The sequence below is a fragment of the Rhyacophila brunnea genome, unplaced genomic scaffold (genome assembly GCF_057557595.1).
Source record: "Rhyacophila brunnea isolate RB1 unplaced genomic scaffold, BYU_Rbru_1.0 scaffold_1, whole genome shotgun sequence".
Taxonomy (NCBI): domain Eukaryota; kingdom Metazoa; phylum Arthropoda; class Insecta; order Trichoptera; family Rhyacophilidae; genus Rhyacophila; species Rhyacophila brunnea.
Genome location: NW_028232751.1, coordinates 40,317,522 through 40,335,951, shown reverse-complemented (window position 1 = coordinate 40,335,951; position 18,430 = coordinate 40,317,522). Strand labels below are relative to the sequence as shown.

General features: G+C 34.3%; 1 protein-coding gene across 1 annotated transcript; it reads right to left on the bottom strand.

Annotated features, from left to right (window-relative positions):
- Positions 1-2,551: 2,551 nt before the first annotated feature.
- LOC147079773 (metallophosphoesterase domain-containing protein 1) lies at positions 2,552-13,231 on the bottom strand. The gene is made up of 4 exons (XM_085944072.1): positions 12,908-13,231; positions 8,098-8,344; positions 7,243-7,469; positions 2,552-4,894 (listed from the first exon to the last, which is right to left on the bottom strand). The coding sequence occupies exons 1-4, from the start codon at positions 13,173-13,175 to the stop codon at positions 4,770-4,772; spliced, it is 867 nt and encodes a 288-aa protein (XP_085800198.1). The 5' UTR covers positions 13,176-13,231; the 3' UTR covers positions 2,552-4,769.
- Positions 13,232-18,430: the final 5,199 nt, after the last annotated feature.

Genomic DNA, 18,430 nt, shown 5'->3' with positions numbered 1-18,430 from the left:
AAACATTGAACTAAATTGGTAGAATAAAAAAAATGGTCAGATTATCTTAAAACTACAGTGGAAACTGCAAAACAAGTGACAGGAAACATTAAATATACTCAAAATGCTGCCTCATTATTTTTTGTCATTTAAATGGATAGACTCAGTTTTTTTGCAGCACTCTAAATGAAATAATCTTCTAAAAATAATTATCTTATTTTTGTGTGTTTTATAAAAATATGCGTGTTAGATTTTTTGTTGTATGGCCATTCTAGCTCAAGATGTAAAATTATTTTTTTCCACGAAATGGAATGACAATGTTGCCGATTTTACGACCCGGAATGGCGCTCCGGTATTGCGAGCCATGTTTTTATGGATAAATAACATTGAACCATACTAACATAATTATACAGGTTGCAAATCTGTAATATCACAGACACTTTCATAATATAAATATTTACTGGTAGAATTTTCAACATTTATTGATTTTCATAATAAAGCAGCAAAGCACAACGCTTTTGAACTCATTTAATGTAGACATCAGCGATATACCAAAACCAACTAAAGGGAGTCATATTAGAATCGCAACATAATACATTTATGAACAAACACATCTTTGCCATGAGAACTAATTTTCTTTCTGACCAAGCATCTGTCATCAGCCTACAAATTTACCCTTCAAAGTCGACTATTACTAACATAGAAAGAAAATACCCAGATGATAAGAAAACCTTCATTAATTTGTAGCAAGCTTCACAATTTTCGAGATTTATTTGCCGGGTCCGCAATGAGATAAAAACACTTTGTATTCTTCTAAAAGAAATGTATAATAAGATGAACAATCGTACATAACCAAAATGAGAGCATCAACAGCAGGCGGCCATTTGTTAATGGTTAAGTTAATGTTATTTAAAAATAATATTAACTTCCCTACCGTAACCAATCTTACCATACTAAAAATTGTTGTGGAATCCCTATCATGTTTTTATTACTAAGGGTTTGACGGGCTTAATTTTTTAGGTCATATATCGATGGTGTAAGATGATAAGATCCAGTTTGCTTACCTTCCATCTATTGTTGTAATCTCCGTTGGCGCCGGACTTTATCGTTATTACTGAACTGATGAAGCTTCATGGCTACGTAGTATAAATCTACAGTTGAGATCTTTTGGATAGCTAGTTATATATGGAACTTCTATCAGATAAATTGAAAGAAAAACATATATCCAAGCTATGTATTCGTGTATTAATCAGATCGGTTAATTCGGTCGGTCAGAAGGTTAACTACCATTTTCATTATATAAACAAAACCTTTTTTTTTAGCCATTCACCCACCTATTGGGATGTTGCTCTGAATCAATACACTGTGAAAAACAAAACATTTTACCAGACGCTGGATTTGAACCCAGACTTAAGAGAAGAATCATCATACGACAGCACCACTGGCGTAGTAAAACTAACCGTGTTTTCAATCGATTTGATGATGTCGATGTGCACATAATAAATGAATACATTGCATTACATCACCATCATCAGCCTGCATTATTTCACTGTTGTATGAATGCCTCTCCAAGCTGATTAAATGTCTCTTCGTCTTGTACTCACCCTTTCTTTCAGACATTTTCTTCTTGGGTATCACTAAATAACTAGATTTGTCCAGCGACTGTCTCTTCTTCCAAGTTATGTGCCCTGCCCATTTATATTTAGGGTATTTTAAAAAAACTATATTACACATACCATTGTTCGTTGCTTTGTGCCATTGATTGATCTTACGTCTAAATATTAAGTTATCTTACTTATACTTTCATTTACTAAGGGGGCTTGTAATTCTAAATTTATCCGGAAACGATTAAACAATTCAATCGAGGCCTTAACCTAGGTCTCAGACTGCGTATGGTTCCCTGTTGTAATATTATCTCAACTCTTTATGGTATGGAGGTGTGGATGCTAAACCAGATGTCATGGAGAGTTGAGGCTTGTAAGACATGGTTGTGTAGACGCGTCTTCGAAATTCCTTGGGCTGACCGGATGACAAATAATGTTGATATTCTCAATCAAACGGCCAAGTATTATCAAAATCAGAAAATTACATTACCAGAGAACAGAAGTAGAGCATTCCCCAACTTGTCTTCCAAGGAAAAATCAATGGCTAATTGAACCGCCATGACCGGTACGAATAGTTTCACAGAATCTGGTAGCAGATGATAAATCAAAGATTGCCCTGATAGTGGTTCTATATTATAGATTTAAGTGGATATAAAATATTGGTTTAAAGAACAATTCAATGTGCAATTTTATTCACCAGCAACATGCAGCAGGTGCCTATATTAAATTGGCCAGACCAAGGGGGCATAAGTGGAAAGTTGTATCTTCACAGGAAAACAACTTGATGGAAAAAAACTTGTTTTTCACCAACTACCCAACCAAAAAATAGTTCTAACTTTGTCACGGAATAACACATGCCAACACACTTTTAGGACACAACAATATGTGTCACCATAATTTACGCCAAAATGTCTCTTACGCCGCTACCTAACTTAGTAACTTTACACATAAATAGAAATAAATGATTAAGAATCAACTCGCAATATTTTTTGTTCACTTTTATTTAGCATATACATAAATACATTACACAGCAACAAACTTAGTTTGCTTATTTTGTTAAATATAAATGATCCAAAATCGTCGCAAGTCATTGTTTAAATGTACTACATCGTGTACATCTACTTGTAATGATTGTACTCACAAATTCAATGGATCAGTGTCCAAAGAAACATGTTCATTGAAAATGTTTTTTTCACCAGGCTGCTTATGATGAATTTTTGTTTGAGTTTAATGGATATTTTATTAGCCATCTTATTTTTTGCACAACATGTTATGAAGCTTCGTCATCACAAAATTTCAACAAAACTATTGTCAGTTGAAACTGTTTTAAAAACATAAAACTTGAAGATCTGCAATTCTTTCCAATTGTTGGTCATTCATTAAATTTCCTACATTATGTATTTGTAGGTCAATATGGGCCTGATGAGTGTCTTATATACACTGACATCCCGTAGGGGTAGGCAGGTCATGCGTTGCCAAAGGGTGGCAAATGAAGGAACGAATACGCATATTACAACGGTACGGTCGCTTCGTTAGAAATTGCCGACATCTTAGCCATTAAAAGAATAATAGAAGCATAACAAGTCCTGGTAACATATTCTATTTTGGTATTGTAATACTCGATGGCGGTGTATCGCATAGGCAAAATTATCACAAGGGGGCATACAAACCTGTCATTGCCTCAAAGATATATATATTTTTTATTGCACTTATTTGTTTAAAAGAGAGCCGAAAATAAATAACTAGGTAGGTACCAAACAAATTTGCATAGAATTTGAGACTAAAATTAAGGGGGATAGCAGTTTGCCTAAGGACGCCTTGGATGTGCGGCATTATTTTTTTTGGACCAAGGTCACCTAGCACTCAAGTTTGCTTTGATAATATTTGATATGATTGTAATAAATAATAAAAACTGCCAATAAATCTAAGTGAAGAAATCTTCACATTGGCAGTATTACGCGTACAGCTACACAGTGTAGGACATTTAACTTAAGACAAATTAGAGACACAAGACAAGATATCTTCTAGTTTTATGTAAAGTGTTGTCAGCTCAATTTATGTAGGAAAATCAGATGGCCAACAAAATATCCACAAAGGCAGAACCAGTGGCGCATCATTAGATGGCACTGAACCAAAAGAGATGAATTAACATCTATCTACAGCATTTCTTTACTGCTGACATTACTTTTGCAATAACCTGTTGAATATGCTGCACTACCCAGTCACTCAGTTTAAGCAGCCTGGCACAGGAAACCCTTTACCTGGTAGCAGAAGCCGCATATTTAGTGTCACAAACACAAATAATAAAAAAGATAAAATAAATCTTCAGATCAATCTCGGCAAGAGGCTATTTTGGTCCAAGAAACTCTCAAGAAAAATCAAAACGACTCTCCTGTACCTAGTATTAACTTACAGATCGGAATGCCTGCATGAGAAAAAGATTGATTTCTTTAAGAGGAAAGTATTGAAAAGAAACTTTTAGAAATCAAGGTAGGTATAATGAAAAGCTTTGTGACATTATGAATCGCTGGATCGGCCACTTCCCCAAATAATGTTAAATTTATAAAATATTTATCAAACACTACCATTTGAAAAATTTAAGCTAGATACCGTTCAGCTTTTATACCCCATTTACACGTCCATGGATTTACTGTTGACAGTAAGAAAATGTATGGGTAAACATGTATTATCCTGCAGTTGTCAAGATTGCATGCATGAATCAAAAAAGTTTGGAAGCTTCTGAATTTACATGCGACAGTAGGATTTTTTCGATCTGTGCCTGATACGTTAGTGAGACCTGTGACGATAGTGGCGTAAAAAATTAACTACGAACGAATGTTCAGGTTGACCGATTTTCACTACCAGCTGTCAAATAGTGTACCATAAAATGACAACATCGCATATCGCTTAGTCTTGAAAAATGAGATTGGAGGGACAGTCAGCACATTCACGTGTTAACAGTTATTGTCACGATAGTTTAAAATACGCACTATTGCTATCAGTAAATCCATGCACGTGTACAGGCGCTATTACATCGCTTTTTATAAAGCAGACAACTCGTGGTAAGGTAATAGTCTTGTACACTTTAGTGTCAATTCACTTTATCGATTTAAATGATATTTTAAATTGGTGAAAGTGGAAAAACAGAATTTTTATAAATCATAATTTATCAGATGAAAATCATGTTCACTTTACGGTTCCTGCAGGAATTTTTATATCAAACACGACAGGTGGATTGTTGGGTAAGTAATTCAAATCGCAAGTTGATGCATTAATAAATATAATCTTTCCATCAGATGATATTCCATACCCTGGAAAAAAATTGCAATTTTATCTTTAGCTTCATAAATATTCAACACAAGTTTCCCTCAAATATTATAATAATTTGGAACCTTCAGAAACATATGAGTCGCTTAGTCGCCAAACCCGCTCTGGGCGATTTTTTAATAAAATTAGTTTTAAATGTACATATTATCGATAGGTCTAGCTTGTCAAGGTGCGAGTTTTTAAATTCTACCCTATTTCATCAAAAAATCAAAATGAATACTGACTTGACTCGCCAAATCCACTCTAGGATAAATAACAGGTTACTAAATCCGCTCTACAAGCCGACCAATCAGACGCCGCGATTCATAATTCGAAACATATGTTTAAATCACTATACCAATGTCACCACTACGAGCATCAACATGACCGTAAATGTACAAAACATGTCGTGATTTACTAGAAACTCAAAAAATCCTCCGCGCGTTTAGCAACTAAGTGACTCAATCTATTGGAAAAAATAGTACCAAATGGGACTTGAACTCACAGCCATCTGGCGCTAAACTTTGGCAATCATGCCAGTGGTATTCAAATTGTGCGCTACAGTGCCCTCCCACTGTGTGAAAATTCTGTGCTGTCGGCTTTACCGCTCTAAATGAAAATTTCACCCAAAATCGAGATCGAAATTTCATCCAAATATTGTATCTGAAATGTGGGCATGTTTTTAGCTCTTTACACAAAAAAAATCCTGGCGCCGGGAATGCGATGGCTGTGAATTCAAATCCTATTTGGTAAAATGGGCAGGTATGTAGGTAGTTCCAAATTATGTATGTTCGGTCAAATTATGTATGTATATATGCAATCAGGCAAGTCAGGCCATAAAACCTAAGTAAAACAGAACGCGCCGACTGTACTCAAATATTCAATGTGCAGACGTAACTATTGAAAAAACATATTCTTTAATATGTGTTTAAATTTATCCCTTATCTGTCCACACTCGTGATCCATAGTCTGTTATACCACACTCAGTAGGGTAAGCCAGTTCTCATTAATTATCTGTTCCCTGGTGATGATGAATATAAGAGTCAGTTTCTAGTTTAATTCGTTTCGCAATGGATGTCGAGAATAACTCCATGCGGGTCATGGTACATTCGCGGGTATTATGGCAATCGCAGTCGCGCAAGTGGAAATACACACAGAAGTAGCAAAAGAATTGGGAGTCACGTGGGACTAGTCGAAAGTGTAATATATTAGACAAAGTGAGAAGTAAATTCTAGAGCTTCAAGTCAAATAAAACTATTTATATACGAAGCAACATTTTGCAGGACAATCAAAAAGCCCTTAAATCATTTTACATACACACCCACTGAATTTACATAATTAATATTAATTAATAACACTTGTACGGTGAAAATTACGCTAAGTAGGTGTGTTAAATACCAAGATTGTTTGATAAAAATTATCAAATTTGGATTACAAAATTTTAAATTATTGTTTTTGTGCCCACTGATGTTCAAATCAAATTTTAAATGTCTAGTAGACTCACTAATCACTAATCTACCAAACACAGTTATCACAGTGGTATAATGAAACAAAGTACCAAAGATTTCAAAACACACCTAAGCAAAAAAACATTAAATCTGGCATGGATCATATAAACACAATGAGATCTTAGCTGTATGCACTACGCGCGTATGCCGCATTCTACGTGTGAAAAGTGAGAGCACTCACCCGGATGTTTGACTCCCACCCAGTTCAACTTTTTCTCTAGGTCTCTTGACTCCCACCCAGTTCAACTTTTTCTCTAGGTCTCTTTCTAATAGGTGTTTCTAAGATTTTTAAAAATTATGGGTTTTTTGATAACAATATTTATGAATAATATGTAAACAAAACCACAATGGAACCCTGATTTAAAAATAAATTCAATTTTACAATACCCCACCATGTTTTCAATTTACATTTTTTGTCATTCCCTTCATAAATATAAAATCAGAGTTTCAGGTGTAATTTCTAAAATGACATTGAGAAAAAAATCAATTTATTTTATCATTAATTTATATTTCGAGTGTACGTTCAGGCAGCCAAAATTGCATATCGAATTTATTTTCTATGGCAAAGTTGCACATGTCTAAACATGTCAATATGGTGTTTGTCATTCGTTTTCCTAGAATAGTACGACACATTGGCGGGAGTGGAAAGTAAAGTGTGAATATCATAAAAATAGAATGATCAAAAAAAATGGAAATACATTATGCTGATTGACAAAAACCTACCAGTTGTTTAAAAACTATTACCTATATTATATTACAAGTATTAATCATTGTTTGACTTCAAGCCTTTGAATTGCATAATCCGATACAATAGAATTTCATAAAATAATAATAATGTACATTACCTTCATGAACATGTCCAAATATATGATATTTAGCTTTAAGTCTATGTTGTAATATTGAGAGTAATTCAACACAACCAGCTCTAACTCCGCTACAACAAAGGTCCCCATGGCCGACAGGAGGTGTGTGTGATATTAAAATATCTGTATCAAGCGGGATTTTGTTCCATTTTTCTAAGCATGCTGTCCCTCTTGGCAAATTAAATGCCCATTTACAGAACTCTGGTTGCCTGGAAGTAAGAAAACAGTGAGAAACAAGAGTGAATTAGTATTTTTCCTGCAATTCCAATCAGTATGGAGGTGGAAAACATTAAAGACTTGTTAACACTGTAGTTCATGCGGGTCAGTTTCTTCTTTGCATAACGTTATCTAATTATATATAATGGACCTTAATACAACTATGCGAATTAAAAGCAGACTTCCTCTACCCTGGTACCATTACCATAACTATATTTATTAGACTTGACAGACATTTTTTGTGACCGTGTCTTGCGTGGTGTCATGCATTAAATCCCTCTCTTTTAGTATGTAAGTGAAGAGAAACAACACCACTGAGCATGTTGTTGAGGCCTGTGTCCTATATGCATTCCCTGGGTGACTCTACCATCCACCCGTGCCATTCCTATGCTGTTCTCACATACACAGTTGCCGAGTGGCAATTGTTTGCTCTTCAAGTAACCGGTCATAAATTTGAATTCCATGTCTGACAAATTCACATGTTTTTATTTAATGTGTGTTTGGAAGGAGATCATGGGGCGCAATAATCCTCTTCAGATAGTGGCCAAGATTCACACCAGATTGTAGAGGTAATTTAAAAAATATAAGCAGTTATTAAAATATCATGTGTGATATATTTACCAAGGTGTCCCAAATATTTTTATTCCATATATTGTAACAGCAGTATCTTCTAGGTAGGTACAATTGGTTAACTGTTCCTTTATATTCACTGTACTTATGGCATCTGTGAGTTTATCTCTTGCCATGCCCAATGTAGGAATTTCATCGAGAACAGAACCCATTTTTTGCAGTGGATGAGTAAAATTTCGGTCAAAACTTAATTCATGATTTCCGGCAATGACAATTTTATATTTGTGTGGCAATTTTCCTAAAAAAATACATACAAGTTAAAATGTAATTTTATCATACAATGTAAATAAATTCAATACCAGCTTTAAAATATTCATAATAATTATCATGATAGAGCCAACTATGGATCCACTAGTATAAGTTGTCCGATGAGTAATGAATGGCGCCACATGCTAACATTTGACATATTACCATCCAATACGTTTTTTTACAGTGATGAGCTTAGTTCTAAATTCGAACAATGGACATCTTATAGGAATTGGTAGTTTTAGAGAAATAGCTGAACAAAGTTTTGATTTATCTCAACTGACAGCTAATTGTTTTTATCATCCTTTTATTGAAAGATGATCTCAATAGTTTTAATAGAAAAGTTGTTTATGCAAATTATCACGTTTTTGATAGTTTAAAACAATAATCGGACATAACACATGGAATTGATATTAAGTTAACATAATGTACTTTATTGGTGTCATCTCAAAACATCGAACAGTGATAATAACTCCGCAAATTTGGGTAACCAATGATTGCTAAATAAAGTAACTAACTAACCATCACACCATTTCTTGGTAGGGGTAGGCAGAGATGATAGACCGCCACATAGTTCTGTATTGACATACACTCCTAGCTTCCTCAACTTTCATATATCTTCTCATGCACGCTTGTTAGCCGGCTCTCACATCAAAACTCGTCTTATCTGCCGCACAGCCATAAATCAAACCTTCCAAGAACGTCGATCCTGTGTCGCATATTATGAAGACCGCGCAGATCTACCTAGCGAGAGTCGCACGTAACTGTATAGATATTTGGATGCGGCAATCGGCAAGCCAATATAGGAATGACCAATTCATAGGTGTTTATATGCGTCCTGGCATCTTCAACTCGCAGCCCGAGAAGCGTCCAAGTTGTCGATCGTAACAGATGTTTTTTCAAACTAAACAGTTGCATTCGACCAATCTGCAGAGCTCCATTTGGCAAAGTGTGTTTTGTGAATAACGATGACGTCACATCGACGTATTCAACACGTTGCAGGCGAGACGAGTTTTGAGAGCCAAGGAATGTCGAGAAAGACTTGGCATGATCAAATCAACCAGACACTGGAGGTTGGTCAATTCAAAGGTAAGTATATTTTGTGATATACTCCCGCCCTGTATTCCTTACTTTTTTACTCGACCGCGAAACTACAAACTGTTCTGAGATGTAATGTTATCTCCAGGTGTTCCTCTAGTCTTGGCATGCCTAACCCGCGGCCCAAATGAAGACTTTTTGCAGCCCAAGGCCCAATTGAAATTTTTAGCTTTCTCTATTTTGCATTTTAGTATTCATACTAAAACCATTTCCGTAAATTTACCGTATTTATATTATATTTTGTGATATTAGAACTTTCTTGTTGTGCTGCGTGCTAATATCTATTGTTATACTTATGCCGGCTCCACACATTCGGCGAGCGTGTGGACCCGGCAATACAATAGTGAGTATGAGACGGCTATAATCTGAGCATTGACCAAACGAGAAATCGTTCTTTACACTGTTTCAACTGTTTGTATTGCTTACTCTTGTTAGTCAGTGCGTTCTGTGGTCTGGTCGAGTTGCAACTTGCAATTATTATTAGTTAGACACGCCGCTTACAGAAGACTTATTCGATCTTGTGAGTTTGAAAGATACAACCACCGGAAGAGATATCAAAGATACTGTCATAAATTGCGCGCAAATTCGTCAGATAGATTTGAAAAATCTTATAGGCATCGCAACAGATGGGGCGGAATGGTTGGAAAAATGTTGGTGCTGTTAATTTAATTCTCGAGCACATAAAAGTTTCGGGAAAAAGTTCAAATGATTTTGAAATGTTCATTTGCCATTGCTTTGTGCACCTCGAGAACATATTATGTGCACGAGTATTGAAGAATTTTACGATGATCAATGGCCTCTAGATTTATGTTTTCTGACAGATATAACAATGAAATTAAATGAATTAAATCAGAAGCTATAGGGTTAAAAAAAGCTAATTACAGAATGTTATCAAGATATATAAAATCCTTCATAACAAAACTATGAAAATCAATTACGGTCATATTATATATAATTCAATTATTAAATGTCTTTTAGTGACCGTAAAGATTTTTTTAAATATTCTAATGAAATGACAAAATTAATTAAAGAATTCAAGATGCGAATTTATGCAAAAGTATGAGGAAATATTCAAAATATTCTTAACTCGATGTATTAAAAATCATAGTATCTACCTTATGTAGATCTGTTTTGAAATTAAATTGCATTTTTCTCTCTCCAAATCTTCAATTTTGATGGCAAGACCTACAAATTTGGAGCTCCATAACTCTTTGCTCGTTAAATTCACTTATAATATAATAAGTGTACGTATCAATGACAAAAAATAAAAATTGTGAATTTTGCAAAAGTTTTTGAAAAAATTGTGAATTGGGAATTTGGCAATAAAAGAGCCGCACGCCAATACTCCAAGAGTCGCGCTTTGCCGACCTCTGACTTAACCTAACCTAATTGGCGAATTCAATTAATTCCATTTTTCGAAATTGTGGTATTTTTGACGTACCTATTATACTTTTTGGAGTTATACTTCTTTAGGCGCATTTGGGAAAACAGATTAGATTGAGTTGGTGTATAATTCAAACAATGGCATGTTGTAAATTTACAATATTTAGACACTTCATACACAAAAATACATATTTTTAAACTTTAGGATAATATTTGTCGCATATCCCATGTCAATTTATTTATTAGCGGTTTATAATAAGACAATAATAATTATTATGTTTCATCACAAAAGCCAATAACACGTTTCAGCTAGACCAGTGGTCGGCAAACTCATTAGTCAACAGAGCCAAATATCAACAGTACAACAATTGAGATTTCTTTTGAGAGCCAAATTTCTTAAACTTACTATATAGGTAGGTACATTGTTAACATGATATCATTCTTATTAATGATCTTATTTGTTGATAAGTAAGGTATTCATAAAATTAAATCATGACAATGACTGACAAACACTTAATGTGAACAATGGCCTTTCATCTCCTTGAAAAGTTTGGATAAGTCAGGTTTGTATGTTGTTGTTTTTAATTTTAGGCACGATCTCATCAACCTAACATAATTTTACTCTTGATAAGGTTCATGCTTGAAAAAGATTCTTCGCATGAATATGTAGAACTGGAAAGGGAAAGAACAGCAAACGCTAGTTTTTTCAACTGATCATATGAGTCAGGAATACTATTCCAGGTATTAAAAATCATCATGTCTTCCTTCTACAGGTCTTTCAAAGCAGACTACTTGTGCTGTGAACCATGTTCACATTTGTTCTATTTTTCACTGTTCCGTACGTGGTCATTTGTGGCAGAGCCACACTTAAGGGGCCAAAGAGCCGCATGCGGCTCGCGAGCCGTGATTTGCCGACCACTGAGCTAGACCATTAAATAGGCTATGTTTTACTTTTGATTTGTGATACATTAATTATTATTGTTAACCGAAATAGTTGTACAGTCATCTGATTAAGCAAAGATGGTCGAAATAGCGGTTTGCAAAATTTTTCAAACACAGGTTTAGAGATTTTTGTCTTCCAAAGTAGGTACATTCTGCAATAATATTTTGTTTTGTTACGCCAAAGTATAACTTCTAACGCGCTTACATAAGTACACACACTGATTTTTTTAATAGTACGCTGACCAAAATATGGCAGTCGAGGTGGCCGGCATCCACCAAGGGATGACAAACATATCTGTTTTTTCCAGAAGGGTCCCGCAGGCTTCAGATGAGACAACTAAGACCAACACACTGGGTAAGCCAGTTCCTGACCGGCCATGGTGACTTCGCAGCCAAGCTGCATGGTTTTTGCTTGATAGGACATGGGCCGGAATGCACATGCGGGCACTACCATCAAGACGCTGAACACGTCCTCTGGTACTGCCCGTTGATGGAATCTGACCAAGCGGAGCTGTTTGCCAGGGTCCGTCCACACACGGGCCCAATTGGCCTCGCCGACTTGATATCAACCAAGGCCAACATTGAGGCATTCGAAAAATTTGCTGCGTCATACGGAGGATGGAATAATTCCGATCCCTCCTTAGATTCATCACTATCAACTCCTGACTCCTCTGTTTTGACAGAGTTTCAGTACACGGGTACAGAGGACACGCCATGTCATTAAAGATAAATGACGGCAGAGCAAGTCAAGATTCTTTTTATTTTCTAAAACTCTTTCTTTAAGCACTAAGGTGCATGGTTGCTACATCAGTCCCACGCCAATTGCGCTACATTGGCGCGCGCAACTTTGTCACACGCCAAAAATATACTCTGATCTGTTTTCCCAAACGCACCAAAAGAAGTATGTATAACTTAAAAAAAAAAGTATAAGTACTATACAATTATAGTTCGGTTGGCAACACAGCGTTCACTGACAGCGCCACTGACACTAGCAGCGCGCGAGGGAGTACAACTAGTCACAAGACCCTTAATAATATTATACAATAACTGGTGAGAATGGGCTAAATATGCAAATGCATATAATCCGGTCTCTACTGATGACCAAGAAATAGAATCATGAAAATATTTTTACCTATCCAATTATTGAATTCAACCACTTCCTCTAACTGTCCACAACGTGTAAAGTCCCCGGCATGAATGAAAATATCTCCATCGGGGATGTCAAACTTGATATGCGACGTCAGCGAATGTGTATCACTCATACAAACAATTCTAACTTTATCATCTGTTACTTTATTAGACGGCGGTTTTGAATTCACTTTAATTACTTTCTGCGTTTTGGATATTTCTTTCCAAGCTAGAGTAGGATTTTCAGTAAGGGGATGTATGTCTATCTCCATTTTAGCCTTTTAGGTTAAACGAAACGTTCAAAACCAGAAAAGAAACATTGAAACACAAATTAATATCATAGATAATCTGTCACTTTGAGGCAGTGTTGACATCTTTTCAAAGTGGAATTATAGTACAGAGCCTCCAAAATTATAGTATTTGGGGAAAAATATAGTACGCGTTGTCTGTTGAAAATGTATAGATTTTTGTTTCCCAGAAAAAAATAACGGAGAATTTGAGAAACTCCGAGACCTCTTTTTATTTTGATACTTACCTCTTCCGACCAAAAATGCTTACCCAAGAATTCAAGAAATTTCATTTTTAACCAAAGTCAAGGGTTTTTTTACGTTTTTCGAAAAAAAATTTGAACAAGTTCTCCAAATCTTCTTATATTGCGAAATTACAGAACTTTTCACCAATTTATCAAACGGAAATATCGAAATTTTAGTACTTTTTACATTTTTTTTCCGATATTCAAAATAATAGTGTTTTGGGCGTACTATACTTGTTTTATCGTACATAGTACGCGGACCAAATTTATGGTACAAATACTATAATTATAGTATGGTTGGCAGCACCGGAGTATGGCAACTGGCAACGTATATTATCTATGGTATGGCAGCGCTACCTACAACAGTAGTACCCATATAAATTCCGCCGTGCTTTTTCGCACGTTTAGCGTTTTTACCCGAGTCTTTGGTAACTTTGGTATACAAATTTTATTTTTGCTCGCCGTCGTTGTTTGCCGTGGTGAATTGTCTATGAAATCTGACGGGCGACGGTAGTCAAAAGTTAGCTGTCATCAAACAGCGGTTCCCAACCTGTGGTACGCGAGTGGATAGTTGGTGGTACGCGAAAAATAATCAGTAATGGCGGACATAAAAAGTTAAAAAAAATCAGTCATAAAAATAACATTTAAACTTTTTTGGTTGAAAATAAGGTTAGCTTGTCTCAAGATTTACGAGAACATAATATTATAATAGTTCATTCATTTAACAGGATTAAAATCGTCTTTCATGGAGTATTTTCCAAAACCCGAAAACAAAGATAATAATTGGATTTCAAACCCCTTCTATGCAGAAAATTTAGAAAAAGCTTCATCGTTATCAATAAAAGATAAAGAAAATTTAATAGACTTATCAAGTGACAAAACTTTACAAGTAAAATTCGAACGAAACAATCTAATTAATTTTTGGTTAAACATCGATAAAGAATATGAAGAACTTTCTGAAAAAGCTCTCAAATTCTTATTACCGTTCACTAGTACAGAATTAGTAGAAAGAGTCTTTTCTTCATATGTTTTTAAAAAAAATAAGTATCGAAACAAATTGGACGCAGGTGTAGATTTAAGGGTATATCTCACATCTTTTAAACCAAATTTAAAAAAATTATGTTCGAAACAAGCACAAGGATCTCATTAAATTTATTTTGCTTATATTTTCGTAAAATTTGTTTAAAAATTAAACTTATAACTTGATAACAATGTATTATAATCTTAAGCAACACTTTCATAGCTATTATTTTCGATAATAAATAGAAGATATTGGTAATAAAAATATTTTTAAATACAATTTCATTAATATTATTATATGGCGTTGCTGTAAATTTGTAAAAATGAAAGTGTGAATAATTGTCTCGTTTTCATCTGAAGAATTTTTACATTTACCGTTTTTAATTAATTATATATACATATATTTTCTATTAATATCGGTAGTTTTGGAAAAATATTCCTGGGGCGCATTTTTTTTATACAAATAATTTAATTTAATTCTATGTAATTTTTTTTTTAATAAAAATGAGTTAAAAAAAACTTCTTTAAATGTCCTGGTTTTGAATTTCGACAAAAAATAAGCTTCGGCACCTTTTATTAAAAAAAAAAAACATTGGTATGTAAAGTTCAAATGTCTCATTTTTATCAGAAAAAATAAAACCTTTGGAATTTTTTTAAACTTAAATATATTGAGTTCTGGGAAATATAGTCACCCTATAAAATTTATAATGCAAATAGAATAACAAATTTCTCGAAATACAATCATTTTTACAAAGTGGTACAATTAAGCGTGATGTACTACCAAGTGGTACGCGAGCCAAAAAAGGTTGGGAAACGCTGATCAAAGAGATTGGACTCCTCCCACAGAGGGAGCACACAAATGTCAGTGCTTACTCGTTTTGTGAGCCAAAGTTGTATCTATAGCATGGGTAGCCAACCTTTTCAGCAGCCGGGCCAAATTCTAAAAATGAGATTTCCTACCGGGCCACACAACCGATTTTTTTATTATACAAAACAAAAAAGAAATATATTTTTTTTTTTTCTTTATTTGGAAGCAATTGAGCTCTTCCCTGAATGGAAGGCTATTCTGCTTTACAATGGTTTACAAAAGTATACATACATTTTTTTTAACGACAGGAATAAATAGTTACATTATTAATGATACAGAATTACATTTTTGTTACACTATACACTAGACATTTACGTTACATTTTTGGAGAAATTCATGAACAATTTTCATAACTGAAATATTTGGTTTTGCCAGGAATGAATTAATCGTAAAAGGAGGGTATAACCTGCATTTTCCCAACTTATTCAATAACACTTCTCTCTCCTGGTCATAGGCATCACATTGCCAGACAATGTGGTTAAGATCTTGAGTGGGATGTCCACACTGACACTGAGGGCTATCTACCACTTTAATTTTGTACAATGATTCGTTGAGACTGTAATGCCCTGTCCTGCTTCTAGCTATTGTCACTATTACATCTCGCTTTATTTTACAATGTTTACTAAACCAAGTTTTAGGAGATCTACTATAAAAGTTTTGATAGTAGTGTGTTCCCTTTTCTTTCCCAAGATTTTCTAAATATTTACCGTTATTTTCGCTCATTGTTTGTTTAAACTGGGCTTTAAAATCTGTGTATGGAATTCTTATATTTTCTGATGGGTATTGTACAGATTTTTTTGCCAATTGATCAGCAATTTCATTGCCATTAATTCCTTTATGTGCTGGAATCCAGTATATTATCTGTATATTTGTACCGTGTTCGTTACTATTGCTAAATTTGGAAATGTTGGTTCTAATATTAAGAATGTAGTCATTAGTTTTGATGCTGAAATTTGGATTTTCGAGCGAGTGAATCAGACTTAAGGAGTCAGTGAAAATGTTGATATTTTTATTTTTGTAATTAAGTGCAATTTTAGTGGCTTCGCATAAGGCTAAGCACTCTGCTGTATAGATGGAAGTGAATCTGTGGACACTTTTGGTAACCGACGTGTTGGATTGGGGGAAGAACACTGCTGCACCTACTGAAGGTGAATCGGGAATTTTGCTTCCATCCGTAAAAATTTGGACTACATTTTGATTGCTAAATTTGGACTTGAATAATAAGTCGGGAGAGTCGGAGTGCGATAGCTCCATTCCTATTTTTGTATTAGTTAAAACGTTATGATCATCTGATTTTAAAAAGAGACTTCTACAACTTTTTTAATTATACCTATGAAGATATTATAAAAGAAATATATATTAATAAAATAAAACAAAAATGAGAATCAAACATATTTATTAGATAAGACTTTTTTTAAATAATAAAAAATAAACAAAATAATATAAAAATAACAAATTTTAGTGAGAAGTTTGATTTTGTGTGACAGAACTAAGTGCATCAATATCGAGTGAGGTTGTTCCTACACGCAAACAGTTTTCCAAAAGCACATCAGTGATTCGTGTTCTCACTCGGGATTTGATATGCTAAGTGTTCCCAAATAGCGAAGTCATCATTAGAGCATGTTTGTGAATGCAGGATATTTCTCTTTGTCTAAATGTGTTTTGTAAACTCTTCCAAACCAACCTGATGGAATTTCTCCTTTAACTGTTCATCGCAACATATTTCACAATGTTCCATTTGTAAATTTCCCGGTAATAAATTCACGTCTACGGAGAATGGCGTTGCAAATGCAGCAAAAAGCACACGGTGCTTTTTAAAATCATGAGTCAATATCGAATCTCAATTTGCTAAATTAGCACATATAGCAGCAGCATTTGATATTATTTTTATTTTCTCACTGCTCCACGGGCCACAAGTTGACACCCAGTGAGCCGCATGCGACCCGCGGGCCGCGGGTTGGCTACCCATAATCTATAGGTACACTTTGATGCAAATGGACCATACTCGAACATAAAAACGCCCCACTGAGTATTTTTTTTTATCAATTCTTCAGCTTACAACCAATTTATGATAAACGTATTTTCATTATAAAAAGTTCCCGCAATAAAAACTTTATTAGGATTCAGGGTAAGAAAGAATAATGCAAATGGAAGTAGGTATTTTATTTTTAATAGCAATACAAAAAACACAATGTTTAAAAAAATTAAACACAAATCAGTTAATTCCGTCCATGTCCGATCCTAATAGGATCATATGGGCCTCCACAGAGTGGAGGTTTGTATTGACAGATTTTTGTTTTTACGAGAAATGGATGTCAGCCACTTGCTCAATCTATAAGGTCCATACTCGTACAAATTGAAAAACAATATGTGTACTTGCCAGACCCAGGATTCGAACCTGGGACCCTCGACTCTATAGGCCGGCATTAAAGCCACTCGGCCATTAATAGCAAATGGGTAAATCTTGGAATAAAAAATATGATCTTGTTTTTACATATTGTTCATAATAATATATAAAATAACATAATATTATTGTTTAGATAAAACTGTTAAATACAAAACACAAATATGTTAAAAAATAATTACACACCAAAAAGAAATTTATTATATTACCTATTTACGCATGTGTATTTTGAAAATCTTTTATGAAATAAAAATAAAACATGGGTTCGTTTCTGAAATATTGTTTATAAAATTACTTGTCTTTATAATGTATATAATGTTATTGTAAAAGATCTTTTAGGAAAAACTATCAATGTATAAATTAATAGTATGCATATATTGTTCCGAAATGCTGTTACTCCTTTGTATTCTTCCATTAATACACACTTTTTTAGCCAAATAACGTAGATTAATAACAATAACACTCATAATAATAACACTAATTTGAGGCGTCTAATTCCAAAAAGCAATAAGTCCACATTGGGTCGAAATCGAGAAAAAAATACGCACGTATTCTCTGTACAATTTTACACATTATGTATTGATCTATAAATTCCAAAACGCGACATAACCCCATGAAAAAAAATATTTTAAGTCTCGATTTATTACAAAAAGCGCCAAGTCCGTGTTTCAGAATATTTAAAGCTTGGTTGATTTTGCGCGTG

Coding starts and splice junctions, on each gene's coding strand:
- LOC147079773 (XM_085944072.1), bottom strand. CDS start 13,175: ATGGAGATAGACATACATCCCCTTACTGAAAATCCTACTCTAGCTTGG. Junction 8,345..12,907: donor TGAATTCAATAATTGGATAG/GTAAAAATATTT, acceptor GTATTTTTTTAG/GAAAATTGCCACACAAATAT. Junction 4,895..7,242: donor ATTTGGACATGTTCATGAAG/GTAATGTACATT, acceptor ATTTTTTTCCAG/GGTATGGAATATCATCTGAT.